The 27,023-nt window shown below is 31.2% G+C and overlaps 3 protein-coding genes across 4 annotated transcripts in view; all 3 read left to right on the plus strand.

Moving 5' to 3' along the window:
- The first annotated feature begins 4,932 nt into the window (after positions 1 to 4,932).
- LOC111632601 lies at positions 4,933 to 23,713 on the plus strand. 2 transcript variants are annotated; one of them, XM_023377086.1, is made up of 6 exons: positions 4,933 to 5,386; positions 15,336 to 15,422; positions 15,539 to 15,615; positions 16,865 to 16,916; positions 20,635 to 20,763; positions 21,532 to 23,713. In XM_023377086.1, exons 3-6 carry the CDS (start codon positions 15,541 to 15,543, stop codon positions 23,373 to 23,375), a joined length of 2,100 nt encoding a protein of 699 aa, XP_023232854.1. In that variant the 5' UTR covers positions 4,933 to 5,386; positions 15,336 to 15,422; positions 15,539 to 15,540; the 3' UTR covers positions 23,376 to 23,713. The 2 variants fall into 2 exon arrangements, with proteins under 2 accessions (XP_023232854.1, XP_023232853.1); XM_023377085.1 differs by having other exon boundaries at positions 4,934 to 5,381.
- On the plus strand, positions 11,909 to 13,697 carry LOC111632603. The gene is made up of 2 exons (XM_023377088.1): positions 11,909 to 12,843; positions 12,966 to 13,697. Exons 1-2 carry the CDS (start codon positions 11,911 to 11,913, stop codon positions 13,350 to 13,352), a joined length of 1,320 nt encoding a protein of 439 aa, XP_023232856.1. The 5' UTR covers positions 11,909 to 11,910; the 3' UTR covers positions 13,353 to 13,697.
- A 2,691-nt stretch (positions 23,714 to 26,404) lies between the features above and the next one.
- Positions 26,405 to 27,023, plus strand: part of LOC111632600 — a 39,845-nt gene continuing 39,226 nt past the window's right edge. Inside the window, exon 1 of the mRNA XM_023377084.1 lies at positions 26,405 to 26,475. The gene's annotated coding sequence lies outside the window, so the exon portion shown is untranslated. The remainder of the gene's footprint in view (positions 26,476 to 27,023) is intronic.

Raw genomic sequence — 27,023 nt, forward strand, 5'->3', positions numbered from 1 at the left:
TTGATTGTGTGTGCTCCTCCATCGTCGCTATAAGGCAGCACATATATCTCAAAGCGCCCGTAAAGTGCCCGCAAAACGCGCGTTTTAACAAAAATCTATAAACGCGCATTTAACGTGCGCTTGGCGTTTGAGTGTGTACGGCTACATAGAACTCTTGGTTCTATAAAACGCGCGTTGAAAAACGCCTAGTGTGTACAGGGCCTAAATGGAGATTTTAATTAGAATATAATTTTTAAATATAAAGAACATTGAGCATTAAACGTTGATGAAACATTACGCATAACAAATGATGCATATGTATTAGTTTAACTAAGATATTGTTTATGCTGTCCTTTGATGACTGGGTTCACCAGTGGTTTCCTCTCTTCTCAGATTGGGGTTAGTTTTTAAAAAAATGTAAGCTAACTGAAATAAAGTAAACAACAAAAAACAAAATTACGATAGATAGATAATTGCTATAAGGAATCATTCCAACAAACTTTGTGTTTAGGCTCTCAATGAGATTTATGGATCTATAATGCTTCCAAAATTTTTATAATCCTTACCCTTGAATGTTAACTTTTATGCCCCATGATTTTCACTTGCATGATTAAATTTTACTTTTATAAAACCATCTGAAATAAATCCCACAAAGTAAATACAAATCAACTTAACTGAAATTTAAAATTTTAAAACCTACTACTACTTTCATATATCTGTTCTGATGTGTAAGGTTAATGCTCTATGAATGTCTCAATTTAACATGTAATTTTTTTAAAAGGAATTTAAGATGGTGTTTAAGATTTTCAAAAGCCAAAATTTTAAATACTGATAAAATTTTTTTTTCTTGCAAGGATATTTCTCTTCTATATCAATAAAATTATTCTAAAAAGAATTGATGGAGTCAGATAATCTATTTTTTTACTGTAATGTACTATTCATTAGTACACGGAAAACATATAGTTTTCCAATCGTTTCTGACTTTTGGAGGCTTAATAAATCCCAAGTTTGTAGACTGGTATAAAAATTAAGGAAAAGGTAAACAGATTAACATAAAGAAATAACACTTTTATTACTATAAATATTACCGTATTGTACTATTCATTAGTACACGGAAAACTACTAGTTTTCCATTCGTTTCTGACTTTTGGAGGCTTAATAAATCCCAAGTCTGTACACTGGTGTAAAAATTAAGGAAAAGGTAAACAGATTAACATAAAGAAATAACACTTTTATTACTATAAATATTACTTCACCAAAAATGCATTTCGCCTGCTAAGGCCTCCTCAGTAGGGATTTTCACAATCAGAATGTACAATAGGAACAGTAGAAGATATTTTAACACTCGCAAGCGATACATCTCTTTCAGTGCAAGGTACTCCAACATCAATGAAAGACGAATCTTTCTCACCGATACCATCGCTTAAATAACACTAACTCTTTCCAGCATTCCGCTGGCATCACTTCATTATTCAAATTCATTACATTACTTTGCATAATTATCGCGAAATGTTCTTTAAATTTTCTCTTCACTATATTTTTTCCCTATGTATTATTTTTACATTATTAATATCCAGTTGACAATTGTTCACATTACAATGCAAAAATACAGGAGATGTGTTAATTTTATTTCGTACTGCAGCCAAATGCTCCGACGTCCGCACTTTAAGTTTTCGCTTCGTTTCTCCAATGTAATAATACGGTACTCCACACGTACATTGGAGCCTATAAACCACTCCTTCTTCTAAAAGTACGAAATTATAATTACGCAAGAATTAACAATCGCCAGATTTATTTACTGTTAGCAATAATTCCGTTCGTATACTTTCAGGAGATAAAATCGTAATTAATCTATCGATATAAACTGTTAACTGTTATTTCTGCCCTTTCTGTACGCACTAAGAGGCCATTTTATATATATTCGTCATCAGATTAGCCAGGTCCACAACGGGGGTAGACAGAATATAGTGTAAAGATGCCACACATTTTCGACACACACTGCCTATTGGCATTGTATTTTGTGTCGATTTGATCCCGGATCGCCTAACGTAGTACTTGTCGCTCCTTCGTCATTCGGATGAGTGAACTTGTTTATTATATTACGATTAAATAAATCCTTCTTTTAGATATAGCGAAGCTACTTTTATCTGCCGGTAGACATTCGAGCTGTGCAAGATTAGATTAAAGAAATGTATCAATGAGTTTAGTGTGATTCAAGATGGGTGGAAGATAAACATTCGATTTTGCTGCGAATCAAATTAAAGAACAATTGCATGGTTAGAAAACCCGACATTGTTATTATTTTCATAATTATTTTTACGATATTACTTACATCTTTTAGAGAGAAAATAATTTAAAACTCCACTTCACATTTGAGCTTACCCATAAATAGGCCTACACATAAAAGGATTTTCCTATATGACATAAAATACAATTTAATACAGAAAATTATTAGCCTATATAAAAACTCAATAAAACCTTAAATATTACTTTATAATTACATTTAGTTTTATGTATCTACTTTTTTTAACTTGTAAAATAACAATTTTATTATTAATAAATTATTAACAACAACAAAACATTTTCTGAAGTATTATTACATTATTATTTTAACTCCTTTGACTACAAAACCAATACACAAATTTAAAATTTCAGCACGCTTACAGCTTATTTACCATTATCTAATATATAATCGAGACGGGTTGATGATAACGATGATAATAATAAGTGCAGANAATATATACATTTACAAGTATCTACTGTATTTACAGTACACTACATGCATTCGTAAATTTAGATTACTTTTTTCTGTACTTTATTAAAAACTAAAATTTATTTGTTTGTAAGCTTAAAATAAATTTTTATTAACCATATATTATTAAAAATGCATTAATAAATAAAATACAGAACTGGGAATAGTAATTTATGGTTTTTCCTAGTGACAAGTAGATTCGGAGACAAGTAAATTCGACTTACGTCGGTTTTCGACTTAAGTCGTTTTCCTGGAACCAATTACCGACGTAAGGCGAGGTATACCTGTATATACAGAATATAATGTTACAGTAATTATTAAAATTTGTTTATTCTTATTAATGCAGAATTCGGCTACAAAAACATCTTTGCGTAGGAAGACCAGCATTCGTAGAATTATATTCGAGTGTTATATGTAAGGTAAATATTTAAACGTTTATATAAAACGCATAAATCTGTGAAAATTTTAAAATCTTATATTTAACTTATTAAATTTAAATTAAAGTAATGGAAGAAGCAGAAGTTTCAAGTAAGGACAAGAATGTCGTCGTTTATCCAGTTAATTACGAACAAGCTGCAAATGTAAGTCGGTAACATGTATTTTATTTTACTCTATAGACAATTGTTTTGTGAGACTTCATAATGACTGCAAGACTATGTTTGATATCGTACAAAAAACTGAAAAAAGTAGCTTTGTTATTTAACTCCACAATAATAAGAAAAAAACAAATAATGATCATTAAATTTAATATATTTCCATGCATTATGACTAGTAGGTAGTCTCAATAATAGAACAGCGAAGTTATGAGCAGTACTTTCACGTACTCGTATTCAAAGAGAGTGCCTTCATAACGTTATAGGTGCATTAATATAAAATACACTTTATAATTTTTACTTAATTTTATTTAAACTGTTCTCTTGACCAGCGATGTCCAACCTGCGGCCCACTCAATGTTTTTGTGCAGTTCTTTAAAACAGTAATTATCTTGTATAGATTTTTATTACATTGAAATTGCATATGTATAGTCAAATATATACGTTAATATGATGTATAATACTTTATCACGAACAATCAGAAATTAAAACAGTATTAAATATTTTTTAATAAATCATCAAATATATTACATATAATATACATGTATTGCAATAGGTACAGTACATACTGTAAATATATATATTTAATCAATATGTTTACAACAAGAAATATTTTTAAATTAGTGTTTTGGTATAATGAAATTACTTGTTCTTAAATTTACACAATATGTGTAGTAACTGTCAAACAATAGACACGTTCTCAAGTTACAACGATCTGTGTTTTCAATATACGACAAGAAATTTTTTTGTTTTCTTTAAATTTTTGGAAATAAACATAGTAAATTTTAATTAGAATTACACATTTACACGTGCATATAGATTTAAAATTTCAAGTCATTCCATGTTCAGATTGATAACGGGTTTAATTACGTTTTACTGTGCAAGTTATTTGATTATAGTCAGCCACCAAAGGGCGCTTCATGTAACGGTTATGTTCTGTCGATCATTTGAAAATCTAATGACAGTTAGTTACTATTTTTAATATCGCTATTTTGTTTAACTATCTCTGCTAATTAAGTCTTGGAAAATGCATAAAAGTTTTTGGAAATTGAAAAAAGAAATTTGAACTTTTATGAATGAACAGGAACCACAATGTTCCTAAATTATATGATGAACAATGGCTTATCGATTTATGTTTCCTTACTAATATCACAATGAATTTAATCGAACTTAAGCAGCAGCTTCACAGTGAGCTATCAAAATATACAAGCATTCATAGCAAAACTCAAACTTTATGAAAATCAGTTAAAATCATAAACCACAATTCATCGTTTAAAATTACATAAATTTAATAGTTACAAAAACATTTTTCTAAATATGCATAAGAAATTACTAATCTACTAAGAGAATTTCAAGTATGATTTTCATATTTATAAATTTATGAGTATATATTTAATATAATCTTATTGACATAAGNTTTTTTCGTTTTTGCGGGAAATCGAACATATTTTTAGAACCATCTAAAAGTTCTCTAATTAGTCTGGAAACAAGGGGACCCAATTCTTGCATTCTGTGAAAACGGGTAAGGTTGACTGTAACGTAATAATCTTTATCTTAGTTATCGTTACTTTTGCCCGAGCAACGCCGGGCCCACCTGCTAGTTCAGTTATATTTTTACAAAAGTTTAATAATAGAGAGCAGGGGTTAACAGTAAAACCTCTGAAGGTTAAATACAAGCTTCTTTTTTTTAAAAAAAATACAGCTTCCTTTTTGAACTGCGTAAGTGTACTTCCTGGGTGTAGCAGTTGCTACGGTTAGATCGAGATGGCTAATTGCTACTTTGATAGGAAAGTAGTGATTAATACAGGTATACCTTTCTAGTCACTATATTTTTGAAGTAATGTTGCCGGTAATCGAGTAACTACTATTATTTAAAACGCTTCGGATTGTCCAATCGAAGAGACTTTTAATCTCATACAGTGAGGTCACTGAAGTAAGTGATGACGTCGATGCATTCACGTGCTACTGGAGTTGAGTGACAGATGCATTTCGTACGCCATGTTTATTAATTGTATGAGATGTTAACCCATAACTGAGATTTACTTCACTTCAGAAAAGTAAGGTATTTTTTATATTTTTTTTAAAATCAATTCATTCAACTATATTATCTTTTGAAAGAAATTTATAAAGAACAAGTATCGAAAAATCAGTCAATTATTTATAAAATATCGATACTATTGGCTTAATTTATAGTAACAAATCTCCGAATTTATTTTTTATTACAAACCAAAATTGAAAAAGACAAAAGAAGTGGGTCTAACAGAGATATGTTCAGAACTGAGTGATAGAAGAAAGGATGTGACATCCAAAAAATGGATTGTCACATTACGATAATGAGGACGATTTTTTTTTTTTTTTTTTTATTACTTAAATAGGTGTAACTGTATTATCTTTGATGCAGTTGTCCAAGAGACATATTACATAGACAATTCGCGTGGCAGATGAATAAATAGCAGACAGAATAAGTATTTAGAAAAAATAATAACTGATGTATTCCGTAGTTTATACTTATTTGTATGTCGCTCTGACTAGTGTCTTTTAGAGTATATATAAAAGAAAACGTTTACGAAATTTGTGTGAATTTAAACTGAATTGTTTGTAAATCGTCTTAATTAGAAATTCTTGTAATAAGGACGTTCTTATTAGAAAAAAACATTTCTAAATATTGAATAGCGATGTCTTCAGACAAACATTCGAATTTTTTAGTGTAGTTATTCGAGATAAACATTATTCAAACTATTTAATTTTATGAACTTATTTATAATAGATTTCCATCGCTTTATACAAATTTTTATACAAGTGTGAGATCTGAACGTTCAGGGGAGGGTCATTTTAATCAAAATAATAAGTAAAGAAAAGATTTAAAATTAAGAGAAAATAATATTTTTCAACTTCAACGAAATTTTATCAGAAAACGGAACTTTCGATTTTTGAAAGGAAGTTGATTTCCTTTCCCAGGACAACTCATTATGAGTGGAGTTTTACACACGTTACTGACGACCAAATAAAAGGGACATTTTCCCGCCACGCGAGGCAGTCCGTCGAGAAAAGGTATATTGCCATACGTAAGAATCCGTCATCCGAAAGTCAGTCCGTTGAAAGGAGGTTTGCCATACTCAGAAAGCTCTCACCATAATCCGCGTGTAAAATAACTGATTAACTGGTGTCGGAAATCCTGACGAAAGAAAAAGGGTGATTACGCGATGATCTGATTCCGCTCTAAATTAACATTCAAACTGTAAGTCCCTCCACACTCGATTTCCTTGAATTAGGAAAGCCATTCTTTTAGACAAACAGAGGGCTATTCACGAGAATAGTTGCCGATTAAGTGATATACGAGTAAAGACTACTCCGTATCCCCGGCCACCCCTCACATAAGCTAAGACGAAAAAAGCACTTTAATTTATATAGTAATACGCAATTTTATGCATCAAATTATAATTAACGAATAGCTTACACTTTTTGTACAACAGATGAAAATTTTGTCTACTATCTCAGCGATATGCCGATATTTACGTCCAAGCTTTCGAAAAGAATATATTCCTACGTGTAAGGAATCTAGGAATGATCTAGTCAAGAATTTTTTACAGGATATATCTTCGTTATCAGACCAGAAACTCAAGCGCCACTACAATTCAAATAAGTTTTATTTCATAATTGAGCAGGTTTCAGAGTACACGTGTCTCGGACTCATTGAATTAGCTGTACTCATACTTATAATAAGGTAATATATCCTATAATTGGACATTCCACATTCCTGAGGAAATCTCGTATAAGGCCAAATTTTTTCCTTTCTGTTGTTCCGGTTTGTCTATAGTTAATTTAAGAATGACATTATTACATCTTCTAATGAGTCTCCACACGGGAAAATCTTACACTATTTTATGCAGTGTTAATTGCCTTATATTTCTCTTAAAAAATTTTATTTTTGGCAGTTACTGTGTTTTCATATGTTAAGACAATATGTTCCGGTAAAGACTGAAAGCTCGACTCGGTTGCAAATTCGTAATTGAAAATATTATTTTTATAAAATACATGTACAGAATACGATATTTCAACTGTAAATTTTCAAATATTCTGCATAAATAAATAAATAAACACAGAGTTTCTGTTTAGTGTCAGTTACCAAGAACTATTACATAAATTTTCAAGCATAAAATGCTATATTTATTTTATATAAGAAGCCATATTTATGTTAAATATACCATTCTTATATAAGATTTTATCAAAAGGCTAAGAAGACCGGAAAAAATGCGTTTATGAGAGCTGATTGTCTAACAATAAATGGAGAAAACTTTACGTTTGATCTAATAAGTAATAGGCTGATGAAAATCGAACCTTTTTTATCACCAGGAAAGTCGTCGGATCGTCGAATGGACGAGAATTAAAAAATTCAACTGTTATTCCTTATTCAGAGGGTTTCTATACGCTAAAGGTATTGTCAAGGAATAGTCAAGGTTCATTGTTTGCTAACTTTTCTGACAAGAATTTTGTTGATTTTGTATCATTATATGCTAACAAGTAAAATCATTAAGTCTAACCCCTCGTAACATATGACAAGTGACCACTCTCTATCTTTCTATTCCCTTGACCTTTCACAACCAATATTTAGTAGAATCAATGCCCCTTACATACAGGCTACCTTGTAAAATTTCGTTTCTTTATCTTCTCCCCATGCTGAGATATTAAGCTAATTAGACACCAACACACATACACATACATACATATCCATGGAATTTTTTTCTGTTTTGTTTCACTTTTTTGGAAGGTTCAAAGGATCTCAAACGTGGACATTTGCAAAAGCTTGAAGGGTGAAATTTGATACGATTTTAATACTTTCTTTTGTTACGTATACATAACAGCTGGAAAAGTAAAAATGAAATTGTAATAATTTATTTGTTACAAATCTAAATTGGCCTGAACCGCTCTTAATAGATATGTTTTCGATGATACATTTCACACGTATAACATTATCAATAGCGAATAATTTTATTTCCTTGTATAATATAAAATGACTCTAGTTTACCAGGATATTTAAAAATTTTATATTAAAAACATTTGGGTAACTTGAGGAAAGTTTGAATGATACTGGCTTAATCGACTACTAAATTTGATTTAGGGGAGACCGGGGCAAAACCGGCATGTTAAGCTTTATTTAAATTTTGTGTAATAAATACTGCTGTAAACTGAAAAAAAGCTTTGCATATTGTCTATTGGAATGTTTTCTTACTATAGAACTGATTAAAATCAGTTTGGAAANGAGAATTTCAAGTATGATTTTCATATTTATAAATTTATGAGTATATATTTAATATAATCTTATTGACATAAGATAATATTAAATATATAATTCTACGTTGTTCCTTAACAAGCTACAACAAATTCGCAGATGGATTTGATACATATCCATTTATCTTCTGTATTGAAATATATGTTTGAGGGGAATAACAAAGTTCAGTTTTATGCAAAACTAGCAGACCCCGCCACGCGTTGTTGTGGCTCAAAATGTATCTATTATAAATGTATAACACTTACCCCGTGGAAAGGGAAATTTTTCGAAAAATTTCTTCTTAGTGTACATTCTCTCGACGTACCCTATTAAAACGTAATCAAACACGCAAAAACCCGCATCTAAAATAGTATAAATAGAAACAGAGTTCTTTACGGTAAGCCTTAATCCTAACCATCTCCCTCCAGTGGGGGGAATTTCGACACGTATATTACAGCAAATAAAAACACGTGCGTATTCGAATGCAGCGTTATGTCAAAATTTGAAAGGAATCGGTAGGAACAAACGAACATTACATTTTTATTTATATAGATAGATAGAAGATGATCCGCTTTAGTTCATTTTCACAGAAAAGCAAACTTAAGGCGTCGTACTCGTAGCGCCATCTGTTGGAAAAAAAAGCCTTAACCATAGATGATATCATTTAATTTATATGAATGTTTAACGGAATAATATACAGCCTATGTCCACCCCGAGGTTCCATTCTAAATATTGGTGAAAGAATTTTTGAAATCGGATGAGTAGTTTCGGAGATTACCTGCTGCAAAGAAACTTACATACATACATACATACATACATACATACATACAAACATTACCTCTTTATAATATTAGTATAGATATGTCTGTAATAATAAATTTCCTGACCTAAAAAAAACTCCATGAGCATTACAGCTGCAATAGAATTCACTTATTTTCGTGAATCTTTTTTTCTCAAAATTAAAAATTGTTAACAGTAAAAGTTGTAATAGATTGACAGATAAAAATTTACTTAAATTAAAAATACCAATTTTGTTGTACAAAGTCAAAAATACCTTTTGACAAAAAGTTTCACATTAAATGCATACAAAATACTGTACAATTGTATACGTTTCGTTGTAAATAAATACGTGTGGCCCACAGTATATTTTTACTTTTGGTTTTGGCCCAGCAACAATTTTGTAGACAAAAGACTGTAATAAATATGCCATTTAATTACAGGCAATGGATAGAAGCAATGGAGTGAGGCAAAATGAAAATATGTTCAAGGAACTTTTAAACGGTAAATGCTTTAGTTTTTCTTTTTTTAAGTAATAAACTTTAAAGTTGATATAAAGGAAGATATTTTTCAGAATTTATTTACGTCTTAGTTTTTTACTTTTATAACGATTCCACGAAAAGTGGTCGAAGCAAGCTATTATAAAATACACAAAGGAAATTAATAGAATAAAAAATATTTTAAATGGTTAAACTTTACTAAATGTTAACAATACATTACATTAGTTTCTTACGAACATCTTCATAATGTTTACCATAGAAAAAAATAATTATTTAGAAATTTTTAGAAAAGTATTGGGAACAAAAATAAGAAAATTATACAATGGAAAATTCCGAAAAAGTGTGCTAAATATTAAAAATTAATAATAACTTACGGACAATAAATTCTTTACACAGAGATAATTGTTTATCTGAATTATCATCTTAGGCAAGAAAATTTTTTATATTGTATAAATAACTTTTCGTTATCATTCAACACCTGTTTAGTTAAATATGTCAGTACAAATTATATTCAATTGAACATTAATTTCAGTTGAGAATTGTAATCAATATTCGACGATGTTCAAAAACTGTGCACAAGTTCACGTTGGACCGAGAATAGAAATTCATTCTGAAAACCCGAATGCAAGTCGCTTAAAGAAAGAAGACGAAGAAAGGAATGGTAAGTGCTTCTCTTAGTAGTAAACATACAACGGAAACATCTTTGTAATTTTAATTTTTGTGTTTTTTTGTGCTGAGAATCAATGCATTTAATTAATGTACTGTTATACATTTTGCCCAAACTTGTACTATTTAATTGTATTTTATAAATTTCGTTTAACCGGTAAAAATTTTTAAGAGAAGCCAATGGATGAATCTGTTTCAATTCACTTCACTACACAAACATCACGACTTTTCGAAAGTTACTTGTCTATATTCCATACTTATCTGCTTACTGATATTTTCGTTATCGTTCACATACTTTTGAAAACTTTGCTAAAATATTCATGAATGTCATTGTTTTTTAATTGCTGGAAACAGCTATCCTTCCGCGAAAAATTTTTGACATTCGTTGGCGCAGTTCATTACGAGAAACATTTAAGTAGTAATGTAGAGTTAGTGTACTTTGTTACGTACAGTAACTTTAGATAAGCATTATAAGCTTAATTAGTAAATAAGCACAATCCACAGTAACGTATTTTTTAACCGGTCAGCGATAAAGGAAAGTTTAAAAACAACACTAATATACATCATAGTACTAAGGAAAATAGAGGAAATTTATCATAACTAAGAAATAAGTTTCTATATAATAACAAATACAAAAATAAAATTAAAAAATTAATACGACATTTGATTATGATGTTTTTTACTTACAGAAATGTTCGACAATTGCTGCCAGAAGATGAAGGAAAAATATGTTACTTACTTTTCCTACATGAAATCTTTCTTGTGGGAAGGAAGGAGGAACGATTTTCCACTAAAGGATTACTTTGTAGAATTAACTGTAGAAAAAGCAGATTTATTTGGAAAGGAATGCGGAGAGAAAATAAGTCTGAATGAGATATTTGCCGTAGAACGAGATGGACACCAAACTATTTTAGTAACAGGAGATCCCGGTTATGGCAAATCTACTTTATGCAAGAAAATTGCATACGATTGGGCATCCTCCAGTTATTTGCAACATTTTCAATTAACTTTTATTGTAATATTAAGAGAATTAGGTGATAAAAGTGTAACAGATGTATTACTCGATGATATTCATGAATTAACTGATAAAAATTGGAAATTGATAGATAAAAAAGTGAACGTTTTGGTTATTTTGGATGGGTTCGATGAAATTATAGAAAAATCTAAAATTATAACATTTATAAGAGAAGAATCTTTCAATATTTCTCGCACAATGACTATTTTGGTAACGAGTCGAACTCAAGCAGCGGAAGAGATCAGAGAGGACATGAAGATGAGGATATTGATAAAGGGGTTTTCTCCAGAATATCAAGAAAAATATATTCAATTAATATTTAGAGAAAATGAAAGTAAAGNTTCGATATTTCTCGCACAATGACTATTTTGGTAACGAGTCGAACTCAAGCAGCGGAAGAGATCAGAGAGGACATGAAGATGAGGATATTGATAAAGGGGTTTTCTCCAGAATATCAAGAAAAATATATTCAATTAATATTTAGAGAAAATGAAAGTAAAGCGAACGAACTCATTTCCGCATTGACAAAGGATGACTTTTACAGAGAAATATCAGAATGTCCTCTGATGCTGCATATGTTGTGTTGCCTTCATCGAGATGGAGAAATGGAAAAGCTTGAAACGATGGCTGATTTATACATTAGGATATTTACTCTAATAACTGAACGTTATGTGAGAAAAACTAATCAAAAACGTAAATTTAAAAGAGGAAAATATTTTGTGGGAGAAAATTTGCTACTGAAATTAAGAAGATTAGAGAGAGGCAAAGATGTTATCACATCACAAGATTTGGTGGCTTTATTTCCAAATGAAGATGAACACAATTTCATTACTGGACTAGACATTCTTACTCTGGATTCCTTTTCTGAATGCGATAATATCATCCGATACAGTTTTGTTCATCGGACATTTGGCGAATTTCTTACAGCTTTATGTGTATATATCGGTTATATTTCGTTTCCATATTGTACTAGTAATATGGAGTTGTTATTTTTAATGGGATTTTATAAGGATGAACCTTTACCCAAAACATTTTTAACATATATACCCAAAAAATTGTTCACATATCCATTCATACTCTGCGCTCACAGACAAATCAAACTGAAAAGTAATTGGGAACAATTTTGTTCACATTTAAAAGTGGTATTTTATTATATAAATTTCCTGACTTATTATCAAGAGATATTTAACTTGTATGAATTCAAAGAATTGTATTTATATTTATACGAGATTGAAAGAAAAAACGACGTATGGGTGAATTACGTAAATTACTTATCGAATCTCTGCAGTTACATTAAAAATTTAAAGATTTATCTTATTCTCTTAGTTTTTGAAAAGTTTTCGAATCATTTATACGATATTAGAGAACTTATCTCAGGCATTATCGATTTCCTTCAAGTANTCTCTGCAGTTACATTAAAAATTTAAAGATTTATCTTATTCTCTTAGTTTTTGAAAAGTTTTCGAATCATTTATACGATATTAGAGAACTTATCTCAGGCATTATCGATTTCCTTCAAGTAATGAACGGTAACGTAGACATTTATTTTATTGGCGTAAAATATCTTCCGGGTGAAAATCATTTTCATAGGTTCATCAATGTAAAATACAATTTGAATTCGTCAGAGATCCGGAAATCATTAAATATAAGTGAAGACGAGAAGTTGGTTGCATTGGAAACTGTCGACGATTCGAAACAATCTGACAGTTTCGTCCTCTCGTTGGAGCAATACGAAACTTTACGCGATCGTATCTTATTTCAGTCTGCCAGTAAATTGAAATTAAAATGTGCAATACTGTAGAATTCTTTTAAAATATATATTAAGTTTTTTTTATAAAAGAATCGTGTAACCTTTATTTATGATATTACACGTATTTATCAGTGACGAATTTCTACAAATAGATACACTGGATTGTTAAACGTTGCGTGTCGTCGTGTTGAAACATTTTTGTAGGATTATAATCTAGGAAAAAATTAAATAATTGTATTTGTGGTTGACTACACCTATAACACTACACTTATGAAAATGGAAATTATGTATAGGCCTAAACACTGTGTTTAGACATTATTTTGAAGTTCTACAAATATACAGTTGATCCCCCATAACACTGTTGATAATTCCGTTTTATATGAATTCCATGTTGTACGAGTCACTTAAATTTTACAAACACGTGTGCCGTGCTGTGAACGGCTCACGTATTTGAAAAATCTAAGTGATTCGTACAACATGGAATTCATATAAAACGGATTTATCAACAGGGTCAACTGTACAGTTATAGGTGTAGTCTAAGCACAAAATACTGCATAACAATTCATTTACAATTAGCGGTTATGGCATTTATAGAAATTGTCCTATTCGGTCCGCTCGTGTGCCAAACTTCCATTCATATTATTTTGCGTAATTGCAATTAGTTTGTAATTTCTATTATAAACTGATTGCATAGTATACTGTTATATATAAGTTTTATGTTTCAAATTGTATTTTTGAAGATATTTACGAGTGTTTCGCAGTGTTACAGGATTGTAAAAAGTACTATACCTGTCAAATAATGCGCTAAAAATATATTAAATTCAATTGTTGTACTCTTCGTGAATAGAAATGAAGCTGAAATGTCTATTGTTTGCTAATAACTAAACAATACGGTAAACACGAATGTTTACATTGTTAAATATTATATTTCGAATATACAGGTTTATAGATTTTACAAAAGCATTAAATTAGAGTTAAAGACGGTAACTTGATCTTCTAATTAAATGAATTAGCAAACAATTTAATTGACGTTTCGAACATCCATTAAATGTAAGGTGATTATCAAATACACACGAAAAAAAAGAATAAAATACACGAAACTGAACGTAGAAGAAAGTATAAAGTTTATTGAAATCAAGTGAGATAAGCATATTAAAAAGTATTTGGATATTTGTTTTATAAATAAATTTAACCTAACGACATCAAAATTAATTGTGAAGGATTGATATTGTTCAACAATGATATATTGAAAGTCAATGTTATATAATAAAAATGACAGAAAATAATCTTAAAGTATGTGAATTGTCATTTTAATCTTTCATACAGAATAGGAAATTTCATTTTCATTTATGTGGATTAGTAAAATAACTGGATATTTTTAGAAAATAATATAAAAATTATACCTGAGATTCTGGATAAAATGCAGAAAATGTAATAATTAGAAAGTATACATTGATATATTGGTCGTATTTTTATTGTAAAATTAGTTATATGTGTAAACTGATAATACAATTAGGAAATAAAAACCTTATATACAATTTATATGTTTGTTTTAAATTTTTTAATAAAATGTAAAGAAAAATAAACGAAAGAAATTATTTAAAATAATTTTCGCTTGTGTTTTTAACCAACTGAAAATTAAACTATNCTACGCTTGTTGGAGAACAATAAAAACACTACACTCAACAAGCCACCAATAAAACTCAACTGCCTAACCTATAACCAAAGTCTCCTTTTAATTTGTTTTTTAAAAAAAGCGCTTGACAAACTTGCCCCGCATGCCGAAGTTGCCCCGGTCTACCCTATATCTACAGAACAAAATCTTTGAAGTGTAAATTTATTTATGCAAATATTCTACATAAATAAATAAACAGTAATTAGACTGTTTCTTAACTGTCAGTTACAAATAACTATTACATAAATATTTAAGCATAAAACATAGTAAATTCTTATATAAAAAATAATTAGCTTTGATATGTACACAATATATATACAGACTACAATATTACAGTAGTCATTAATATTTATTTATAGTTATTAATACAGAAGAATTCGGATACAACAACATCTTGAATATGAAGCCCTGTATGCCTAGCATTCTATTCCAGTGTTATACGTAAGGTAAATATTTAAAAATTTAATTTAAAATCATATTTTTTAATAAAAATTAGAGTAAAACGAAGAAATTTGTGAAATTTTTAAAATCTTATATTTAAATTATTAAATTTGAATTAAAGAAATGGAAGAAGCAGAAGTTTCAAGTGAGGAGAACAATGTCATCGTTTGTCCAGTTAATTACGAACAAGCTGCAAATGTAAGTCGGCAACGTGTATTTTACTCTGTAGAAAATTGTTTTGCAAGGTAATTACACAGTCCAGTCACATTAATGTGACCACCTGTCAAAAGCCAGAATGGTCCGCAAGGACAGATGCATACCTGTGTTGATCCATCGTGCCTTCCCCACAATGACGAGTTCACTTGGAGAATGCCACGGAAGATTTCCCAGATCATAATGTTCCCTCCTCTAGCTTGGAATCTTGTGGCAATTGATGCAGGGTGATTGCTTTCAGACGCCTCACGCCCTATACACCAACGTCCATCTGTCTGATGAAGCATAAAATGTGATTCATCGGAAAAAAACCATCTGTTGCCACTCAGTGGACGTCCAGTTGCCATACTGGCGTGCTAATTTTTGCCTTTGTCGCCGATGAACAGGAGTCAGCATAGGTGCTTTAACCAGGTGTCTGCTGCGGAGGCCCATACACAGCAACGTTTGCTGAATTGTCGTTGAGGAGACAACTTTTGGTAGCTACTTGGTTCATCTGGGCGGTCAGTTGGTCAACGGTTGCACGTCTATTTGCCTGAACACATCTCCACAGACGTCATTTACCTCTGTCGTCTATGGTCCGTGGTGCACCACATTTGCCACGTTGCTGATTCTGGATAGTGCCGTTTTGCCATGCAGGGTATACTTTTACCATGGAAGCATGTGAACATTTTAAAAATTAGCTGATTCGAAAATGCTTTCACCCTTGGCCCGAAAGTCAATGATCATGCTCTTTTGGACGTTAGATAAATCGCGTCGTACATCCATTATGCCAACGATTGCAATATTTTTCGCTTACCTTAGATACCCTTTACTGCAATGTGTTGCTACTTGTCACCTGTGATTAGTAATTTCACGTTAATGTCGACAGTAAGAGGTGGTCACATTAATGTGACTGGACTGTGTATTACTTAACAACGACTGGAAGACTATGTTTAATGTTGTCCAAGAAAACTGAAATAAGTAAGTTTGTTATTTAATTTCACATTAGAAATAATAAAAACAAATAACTATGATTAAACTTAATATATCTTCATGAATTATGACTAGTAGGTAGCTTCCACAATAGAGCAGCAAAGTGATGAGGAGTACTTTCAGATACTCGTACTCAAACAGAGTGCCTTCGTAACGTTATAGAGCTGCACTAATATATAAATACACTTTATATTTTTAACTTAATTGTCTTTAAACTATTCTCTAGACTAAAAACTGTAATAAATATATTATTTAATTACAGGAAACGGATGGAGTTAGGCAAAATCAAAGAATGTTTAAAGAACTTCTAAACGGTAAATGCTTTGGTTTTTTTTTAAGAATGAACGTGAAAGTTGATATAAAAGCAGATATTCTTTAAAATTTATTTACGTTTTATTTAATTTCTTTCTGAGTTTCTAATGAGTCCATGAAAATCGGTTAAACTAAGCTGTTATAAAACACATAGAGTAAATTAATAAAATAAAAATTATTTTAAATACTTAAACTCTCCTTTTCTTTCTCCTTTAATGTTGTCGAATGGCGTTTGCGACTTCGTTTCGATATTGCTCTGTCTAGCGCTTTGTGTAGAACTTGTGCTGTTGTCATGTGAAGCCAGGTGTTTATGCTATCTAGTCAGGCCGTTTTCGGACTGCCTGGACGTTTTTTGCCTTCAATCCTGCCCTCCAAAATGAGTGGCAGTAGATGGTATTTTTGGCAGTTCATAGCTATATGGCCTAGGCAATTGCATTTCCTGCTGATGATAGTTTTAATCAGGTCCCGGTCCGTGTGCATGTCCTGCAGGACCTGTGCGTTGGTTATCTTGGCCGTCCAAGGGATTTTCAGCATTCTTCGGTATAGCCACATTTCGAAGACCTGGAGCATTTTTGTAGTGGCTGTTGTTAGAGTCCAAGTTTCTATACCGTAGAAACCTGGTTTTGAGCATGATTGGCCATGTGTAGCATTTAAATGTGTGTAATTTAAGCATGATGTTCAAGTTTCTGTCAGTAAGGAGTGTTTTCCATTGGTGAATGCTTGCCTGGATTCTTCGATTCTGCTCTTGATTTCGGCCTCATGATTCAGCTGGTCATCAATCGGTACTCCGAGATACTTGAAGCGGTGTACTTGCTCCAACTTTTCCTTATTTAATTTGATCGTGATTACATTTGGAATCTTGTTGACCTACATTACCTTTGTTTTTTTTTTTTTTTTGTTTATTCGTAACCCCCATGCTTGACTTTCTGTTTCCCCTTCATTCAAGATAGTCTGTAAAACTTGTTCAGAATCCGTTATTAGTTCTGTATCGTCAGCATGTCTTATGTTAGATGTAGTGTCCGTTAACTTTTATGCCAATCTCCTTGTCGGGCAGTGTTCGGTCGAATATCATTTCCGAATAGATATTGGAAAGAATGGGAGATAATGGGCAGCCTCGCAGGACGCCTTTTTGTATTGCGATTGAGTATGTCAGGTTGTTGACACAGCGGAGCTGGGATGTTTGATTTTAGTAGAGAGTTGTGATAAATTTGATATCGTTAGTTTCGAGCCTAAGTTCTCTCAGTTGATCAATTAGGCGGTCATGGTCTATTGAGTCGAAGGCTTTCTCATAGTCAATAAAATATATCTACACTTTTTTTTTGATGTTCATAGCACCTCTGTAGCAATATTTGTAAGCAGAAAATTGCCTCTCTGGTGCCTTGTCTCCTGCAAAACCAAACTGTGTGTTTCCTAGTGCATGTTCGTATTTACATCGTGTTCTTTGCTGAATCACCTTGAGGAAAACTTTTAGCACCTGGCTCATTAGACTGATCAGCCTGAAATCTTCGCATTTTGGGTTAATAGCCTTTTTTGCTAGGGTCACAAAGATTGATTGAAGCCAGTCAGATGTAATAACGTTGTTAATGTAGATTTGATTGAACCATTTCGTTAGTTGCTTGATGTTGTTGTAGTCTAGTTGCTTCAGCAGTTCCACGTGAATCTGGTCAGGTCCACAGGCCTTGCCTAGCTTTGCTCTACAGATGGTATGTTCCACTTCAGACTTTAGTATGTGGAGATTGCCATCCTGCACTTGTTGCGATTATGGCGGTTTTCTTGTTGGCGCCGAACAGATTGTTTATATAGTTCATTCACGTATCAAGTTTGACTTGTTTGCTTAGTATAGGTTGATTGTTGTCTATATTTACGCTTGGGATAGGACCCAGTTTGTAGATGCTTCCAGCTTCTTTGAGCTTCTTGTGAAGAGTTAAAGTTATCATTTTTCTTGATCAGGTCTTCGATTTCTGCACACTGCTCTTCTATCCATTTTTCCTTTGTCTTTCGGATTTCTTCCTTGATCTTTTGTTGTATTTTTTCGTATTTTTTTGGTTGTTGCTTTTGAATGTTCTCCATTCGTCCATTACATCTAGAATGTGCTGGGTCATCCACCGTTGTTTCTTTTTCGGCGCCTGATGTACCAGCAGGGTTTTTGCTGTTTTATTGATGCGCTGTTTAAGTGAACTCCCAAACGCTTGTACGTCTATTGTTGCTGCTTCGATCGATCTGATTGAATTGTTGAGATGTATCAGTAATTGTCGCCTGAAGGCGTTGTTCTTCAGATTTTCCAGATCGATTCTTTTTGTTGCCCTTTTGTGCTTTCCTGATCATAGTTTGAGGCTTAGTATTAATGTCACTAAGTTATGGTCTGACGATATGTCAGCTCCAGAGTAAGTTTTTGCCCTGAGGGCACTTGACTTATATTTAGTGTTGATAAACGTGTAATCGATTTGGTTTCTGACGACATTGTTGTCAGTGTCATGTGGCGAGATCCAGGTATACAATCGTCGAGGTGGTAGTTTAAACCAAGTGTTGGCGAAGCTAAATTTTACTTCTTGAGAAAACTGGACGGGTCTATCGCCTCGTTCATTCCGTGTCCCCAAACCTACTATGTTTAATAGCCTTCCTTGACCAACTTTGGCATTAAAGTCACCGAGGATGACTGTAATGTCGTGCTTCTTCAACGATATTAAAGTGTTGCTTAGCTGGTCGTAAAATGATTCAATTTCTTTATCGTCTTTGTATGCTGTTGGTGCATAGACCTGGAGCACGTTCACGTTGATCTCATTGCCTGCTAATTGTAGTAGTGCGATTCGTTCTGATATTGGGGTGAAACTGGTGATTTTGTTGGCCAGTTGTTTATGGACAACGAAAGCGACGCTGTACGTCTGCTTGGTGTTCTCTTCTCCTCTGGAACAGAAGACGTGGAGGTCGTTTGATATAAACTTCTTTATTTCGATGCCATTTAGTTTCGCTTAGACCGAGTATATTTATGTTGATGCGTTCCATTTCTTGTTAAACTTTGGCCATTCCTTGTAGCTATTTTTAGAGAATTCTTCGAAGCAAGCTCGGAGAATCTTAGCACCCCCTGTCCCATTTAAGGGACGCCCAAAATCGGGAGCCGAGGTTTATTTTCTTTGACATCAACGAAGTTTTCAAGGAAAGAATAATCCAAGTAGTTTCCCGTTGCTTTCTTGGATCACAATTTAGTTGAAAAGGTCGTGTGTGGACTTTTTGAATCGATTTTCTTCTGACGTCTCCACCAAAACCTTTCCGCCATGCGTGGCCCTTCTGGGAATGCAGAGCTACCGATGGCATAACTTTCAGTTTCTCAGAAGTACGCAATCACTCTTGCCAAGTTAAGACACCGTCTCTACAAAATGTTAACAATTTATTAAAATACTTTAGTTTCTTACGAACAACTTTGTAATGCTTGTCATAGACAAAGTGATTATTTTCAAATTTTTATCAGTTACTAAGAAACAAAATGGGGATATTATACATAGGAGAATTGAATAATGTGTTCGAACTATTTAGAAACTAATGATAAATTACTGATAGTAAATTCTTATCTTGTAATATTTTACACAGAGATAAATGTTTATCTGAAATATTATCTTAGGCACAAAAATTTTTCCATTGTATCGATCAATTTTTGTTATTATTTAACTCCTCTTTAGTTAAATAATTCAATACAAATTATATTCAATTCGACATTAATTTCAGTTGAGAATTGTAATCAATATACGACGATGCTCAAGAACTGTACACAAGTTCACGTTGGACCTAGAATAGAAATTTATTCTGAAGACCGGAATGGAAGTTGCTCGAAGACAGAAGACGAAGAAAGTAATGGTAAGTGCAAATATGGCAATGTCTTAATAATAAATATGGAAAAGGGACTACTTTATAATTTTAATTTCTGTGTTGTTTTGTGCCGAGAATCAATACCTTTATTTAATTTACCATAACAATCAATTAATTATAAATTATTAGTCAATTATATTACCACGTTACAGAAATTTGTTAATTATATAAAGTGCTTTATATAATTATCGCAAGGTGGAGACGTCAAAGTCACATCACATCTGCAGCGAATTACCGTTATAATACATTTATACTTGTAAGCGCAAGTTTCTATTTATCGATTGAGCCATATGCATTGTTATTTTCTATTTTTTTACAGAAATTCTTACGTTACTTCAAATTTTTTATTGTTTTATTTTTATTCAAAACTTTATCTAAATAGTAATTAATGTCAGTGTTTTCAACCGCTGGTACACGAACCGGTATCTCTTCCAAAAATTATTTGACATTAGTTTGCGCAATTGATTACGGGAGACATTTAAATAGGAATATAGAGTTCGTGTACGTACTTTGTTACGAACAGTATCTTCAGATAAGCACATATGAGCTTAATAAATAGGCATAGTTGACAGTCACGTATTTTTTCCGGTCAGCGATAAAGGAAAGTTTAAAAAAAACACTTGTATACATAATTATACAAAAAGAAGTAGAGGAAATTTATCATAACTAAGAAATAAGTTTCTGTATAATTACGACTGCGAAAATAAAATAAAAATAATTAACACGACGTTTGATTATGATGTTTTGTACTTACAGAAATGTTCGACAATTACTGCCAGAAATTAAACAGAAAATATGTGACTTACTTTTCCTATATGAGATCTGTCTTGTGGGACGGAAAGAGGAACGATTTTCCACTAAAGGATTACTTTGTAGAATTAACTGTAGAGAAGACAGATTTATTTGGAAAGGAATGCGGAGAAAAAATAAGTTTGAATGAGATATTTGCCATAGAACAAGATGGACATCAAACTATTTTAGTTACAGGAGATCCCGGTTATGGTAAATCTACTTTATGCAAGAAAATTGCCTACGATTGGGTATCCTCCAATTATCTGAAACATTTTCAATTAACTTTTATTGTAATATTAAGAGAATTAGGTGATAAAAGTGTAACAGATGTATTACTCGATGATATTCATGAATTAACTGATAAAAATTGGAAATTGATAGATAAAAAAGTGAACGTTTTGGTTATTTTGGATGGGTTCGATGAAATTATAGAAAAATCTAAAATTATAACATTTATAAGAGAAGAATCTTTCAATATTTCTCGCACAATGACTATTTTGGTAACGAGTCGAACTCAAGCAGCGGAAGAGATCAGAGAGGACATGAAGATGAGGATATTGATAAAGGGGTTTTCTCCAGAATATCAAGAAAAATATATTCAATTAATATTTAGAGAAAATGAAAGTAAAGCGAACGAACTCATTTCCGCATTGACAAAGGATGACTTTTACAGAGAAATATCAGAATGTCCTCTGATGCTGCATATGTTGTGTTGCCTTCATCGAGATGGAGAAATGGAAAAGCTTGAAACGATGGCTGATTTATACATTAGGATATTTACTCTAATAACTGAACGTTATGTGAGAAAAACTAATCAAAAACGTAAATTTAAAAGAGGAAAATATTTTGTGGGGGAAAATTTGCTACTGAAATTAAGAAGATTAGAGAGAGGCAAAGATGTTATCACATCACAAGATTTGGTGGCTTTATTTCCAAATGAAGATGAACACAATTTCATTACTGGACTAGACATTCTTACTCTGGATTCCTTTTCTGAATGCGATAATATCATCCGATACAGTTTTGTTCATCGGACATTTGGCGAATTTCTTACAGCTTTATGTGTATATATCGGTTATATTTCGTTTCCATATTGTACTAGTAATATGGAGTTGTTATTTTTAATGGGATTTTATAAGGATGAACCTTTACCCAAAACGTTTTTAACATATATACCCAACCAATTGTTCACATATCCATTCATACTCTGCGCTCACAGACAAATCAAACTGAAAAGTAATTGGGAACAATTTTGTTCACATTTAAAAGTGGTATTTTATTATATAAATTTCCTGACTTATTATCAAGAGATATTTAACTTGTATGAATTCAAAGAATTGTATTTATATTTATACGAGATTGAAAGAAAAAACGACGTATGGGTGAATTACGTAAATTACTTATCGAATCTCTGCAGTTACATTAAAAATTTAAAGATTTATCTTATTCTCTTAGTTTTTGAAAAGTTTTCGAATCATTTATACGATATTAGAGAACTTATCTCAGGCATTATCGATTTCCTTCAAGTAATGAACGGTAACGTAGACATTTATTTTATTGGCGTAGAATATTTTTTGGGTGAAAATTATTTCCATAGGTTCATCAATGTAAAATACAATTTGAATTCGTCTGAGATCCGGAAATCATTAAATATAAGTGAAGACGAGAAGTTGGTTGCATTGGAAACTGTCGACGATTCGAAACAATCTGACAGTTTCGTCCTCTCGTTGGAGCAATACGAAACTTTACGCGATCGTATCTTATTTCAGTCTGCCAGTAAATTGAAATTAAAATGTGCAATACTGTAGAATTCTTTAAAAATATATATTAAGTTTTTTTTATAAAAGAATCGTGTAACCTTTATTTATGATATTACACGTATTTATCAGTGACGAATTTCTACAAATAGATACACTGGATTGTTAAACGTTGCGTGTCGTCGTGTTGAAACATTTTTGTAGGATTATAATCTAGGAAAAAATTAAATAATTGTATTTGTGGTTGACTACACCTATAACACTACACTTATGAAAATGTAAATTATGTATAGGCCTAAACACTGTGTTTAGACATTATTTTGAAGTTCTACAAATATACAGTTGATCCCCCATAACACTGTTGATAATTCCGTTTTATATGAATTCCATGTTGTACGAGTCACTTAAATTTTACAAATACGAGTGCCGGGCTGTGAACGGCTCACGTATTTGAAAAATCTAAGTGATTCGTACAACATGGAATTCATATAAAACGGATTTATCAACAGGGTCAACTGTACAGTTATAGGTGTAGTCTAAGCACAAAATACTGCATAACAATTCATTTACAATTAGCGGTTATGGCATTTATAGAAATTGTCCTATTCGGTCCGCTCGTGTGCCAAACTTCCATTCATATTATTTTGCGTAATTGCAATTAGTTTGTAATTTCTATTATAAACTGATTGCATAGTATACTGTTATATACATAAGTTTTATGTTTCAAATTGTATTTTTGAAGATATTTACGCGTGTTTCGCGGTGTTACAGGATTGTAAAAAGTACTTTACCTGTCAAATAATGCGCTAAAAATATATTAAATTCAATTGTTGTACTCTTCGTGAATAGAAATGAAGCTGAAATGTCTATTGTTTGCTAATAACTAAACAATACGGTAAACACGAATGTTTACATTGTTAAATATTATATTTCGAATATACAGGTTTATAGATTTTACAAAAGCATTAAATTAGAGTTAAAGATGGTCAACTTGATCTTCTAATTAAATGAATTAGCAAACAATTTAATTGACGTTTCGAACATCCATTAAATGTAAGGTGATTATCAAATACATACGAAAAAAAAAAATATACGAAACTGAACGTAGAAGAAAGTATAAAGTTTATTGAAATCAAGTGAGATAAGCATATTAAAAAGTATTTGGATATTTGTTTTATAAATAAATTTAACCTAACGACATCAAAATTAATTGTGAAGGATTGATATTGTTCAACAATGATATATTGAAAGTCAATGTTATATAATAAAAATGACAGAAAATAATCTTAAAGTATGTGAATTGTCATTTTAATCTTTCATACAGAATAGGAAATTTCATTTTCATTTATGTGGATTAGTAAAATAACTGGATATTTTTAGAAAATAATATAAAAATTATACCTGAGATTCTGGATAAAATGCAGAAAATGTAATAATTAGAAAGTATACATTGATATATTGGTCGTATTTTTATTGTAAAATTAGTTATATGTGTAAACTGATAATACAATTAAGAAATAAAAACCTTATATACAATTCACGTGTTTGTTTTATATTTTTTAATAGAATATAAAGAAAAATAAACGAAAGAAATTATTTAAAATAATCTTCTCTTGTGTTTTTAACCGATTGAAAAATAAAACTATTTAGTTAAATACAGTACCGAATTTAAACATTAATTTTCTTTTATACATGAAGATGTATCTAGAATATTAATTACTTACCAAATATTTGATAATAGTATGGTTAACACTCCTCTGTCTATGAGACAATAAGCAAGATTAGCACTTAAACACGGTTGTAGCTTATTTACACTTATCAAGTTATGTATTTTACAATTTTATCAAAGTATTGCAACGTAACAGTAGAACATTTCGTGGTTAAAATATAGTTTCATTTTCGAATTGTGTAAAGTTTTCTCCTTGCTTTAAGCAGATTGCTCCTTTTACTACAGGTAGAAGATCTCACCAATTAATTAGTTGACAGGAAAACAATGATCAATACAGGTGTATTTTTATAGTGGTTACATGTGTTTATGAGAACACATGTAATCACTATAAAAATACACCTGTATTGATCATTGTATACCGTAACAAATTACTGACTGAATGTATTTAAAAAAGCTTCGTGTCCTTCGTTCAACGATACATCCAATATTATAAAATGATGTCACGGAATTTAGTTATGATGTCTATGCAGTAACGCTGTATTTAAACAGTAGTAAATACATTTGATACGCCATATATATTAATTGTATAAAATATTAATAGAAAACTCGAACGTGGCACGAACGTTTACTTCAGAAAAGTAAGTATCAAATTATATTACCGTTTAAAACTAATTCATGAAGTTTAAATAATTACAAATTAATAAATTATTTATTAATATACTGCATATTATTATTCATTTATAGTGAATATCTATTATTAAATTTTCGATTGTTATATCCGATATATTGTTTCGTTATATCCAAGAAATTCGGGCCATAGCGAATTAGTTAACATTACAGAAGTATAATTATATTGTAGATATAATTATACTGATTATTTTCATCATAGAATGATGGAAATTATAAGTGTGAATTTACTAGTAAAATTTGCTATAGCATGCATCAAAGTCTGCGTGTAAATAGATGTTTTCTCATGAATCTGAATATCTGATATCTGTATATAATCGAGACGGGTTGATAATAATTATAATAATAATAATAATCAGCGCAGAGCCCAAACGGTTAGGAGTTGAAAGTTGAAATTTGGTACACAGTTAGGGTACGTCACGAAAACGCACAATAAGAAGGGATTTTTAGAAATTCCCCCCGGGGGGAGAGAGACAGGATTAAAACTTCTATATACATTATGGATACGAGCCCAGACGGTTAGGAGTTGAAAGTTGAAATTTGGTACACAGTTAGAATACGTTAGGAGAACGCACACTAAGAAGGGATTTTTCGAAATTCCTCCCCACGGGNTATTCGAGTGTTATATGTAAGGTAAATATTTAAACGTTTATATAAAACGCATAAATCTGTGAAAATTTTAAAATCTTATATTTAACTTATTAAATTTAAATTAAAGTAATGGAAGAAGCAGAAGTTTCAAGTAAGGACAAGAATGTCGTCGTTTATCCAGTTAATTACGAACAAGCTGCAAATGTAAGTCGGTAACATGTATTTTATTTTACTCTATAGACAATTGTTTTGTGAGACTTCATAATGACTGCAAGACTATGTTTGATATCGTACAAAAAACTGAAAAAAGTAGCTTTGTTATTTAACTCCACAATAATAAGAAAAAAACAAATAATGATCATTAAATTTAATATATTTCCATGCATTATGACTAGTAGGTAGTCTCAATAATAGAACAGCGAAGTTATGAGCAGTACTTTCACGTACTCGTATTCAAAGAGAGTGCCTTCATAACGTTATAGGTGCATTAATATAAAATACACTTTATAATTTTTACTTAATTTTATTTAAACTGTTCTCTTGACCAGCGATGTCCAACCTGCGGCCCACTCAATGTTTTTGTGCAGTTCTTTAAAACAGTAATTATCTTGTATAGATTTTTATTACATTGAAATTGCATATGTATAGTCAAATATATACGTTAATATGATGTATAATACTTTATCACGAACAATCAGAAATTAAAACAGTATTAAATATTTTTTAATAAATCATACATTTTCACAAACTAA

Source organism: Centruroides sculpturatus, unplaced genomic scaffold, assembly GCF_000671375.1.
Source record: "Centruroides sculpturatus isolate CEXI.00-Female unplaced genomic scaffold, Cexi_2.0 scaffold689, whole genome shotgun sequence".
Classification (NCBI taxonomy): Eukaryota; Metazoa; Arthropoda; class Arachnida; order Scorpiones; family Buthidae; genus Centruroides; species Centruroides sculpturatus.

What these genes read in the sequence shown, in the direction of transcription:
- LOC111632603 (XM_023377088.1), top strand. Translation starts at nt 11,911, where the DNA reads ATGACTATTTTGGTAACGAGTCGAACTCAAGCAGCGGAAGAGATCAGA. An exon ending in TATCGAATCTCTGCAGTTAC is followed by an intron (nt 12,844 to 12,965) that starts ATTAAAAATTTA and finishes CTCTGCAGTTAC; the next exon opens with ATTAAAAATTTAAAGATTTA.
- LOC111632601 (XM_023377086.1), top strand. Translation starts at nt 15,541, where the DNA reads ATGGAAGAAGCAGAAGTTTCAAGTGAGGAGAACAATGTCATCGTTTGT. An exon ending in ATTACGAACAAGCTGCAAAT is followed by an intron (nt 15,616 to 16,864) that starts GTAAGTCGGCAA and finishes ATTTAATTACAG; the next exon opens with GAAACGGATGGAGTTAGGCA. An exon ending in AGAAGACGAAGAAAGTAATG is followed by an intron (nt 20,764 to 21,531) that starts GTAAGTGCAAAT and finishes TTGTACTTACAG; the next exon opens with AAATGTTCGACAATTACTGC.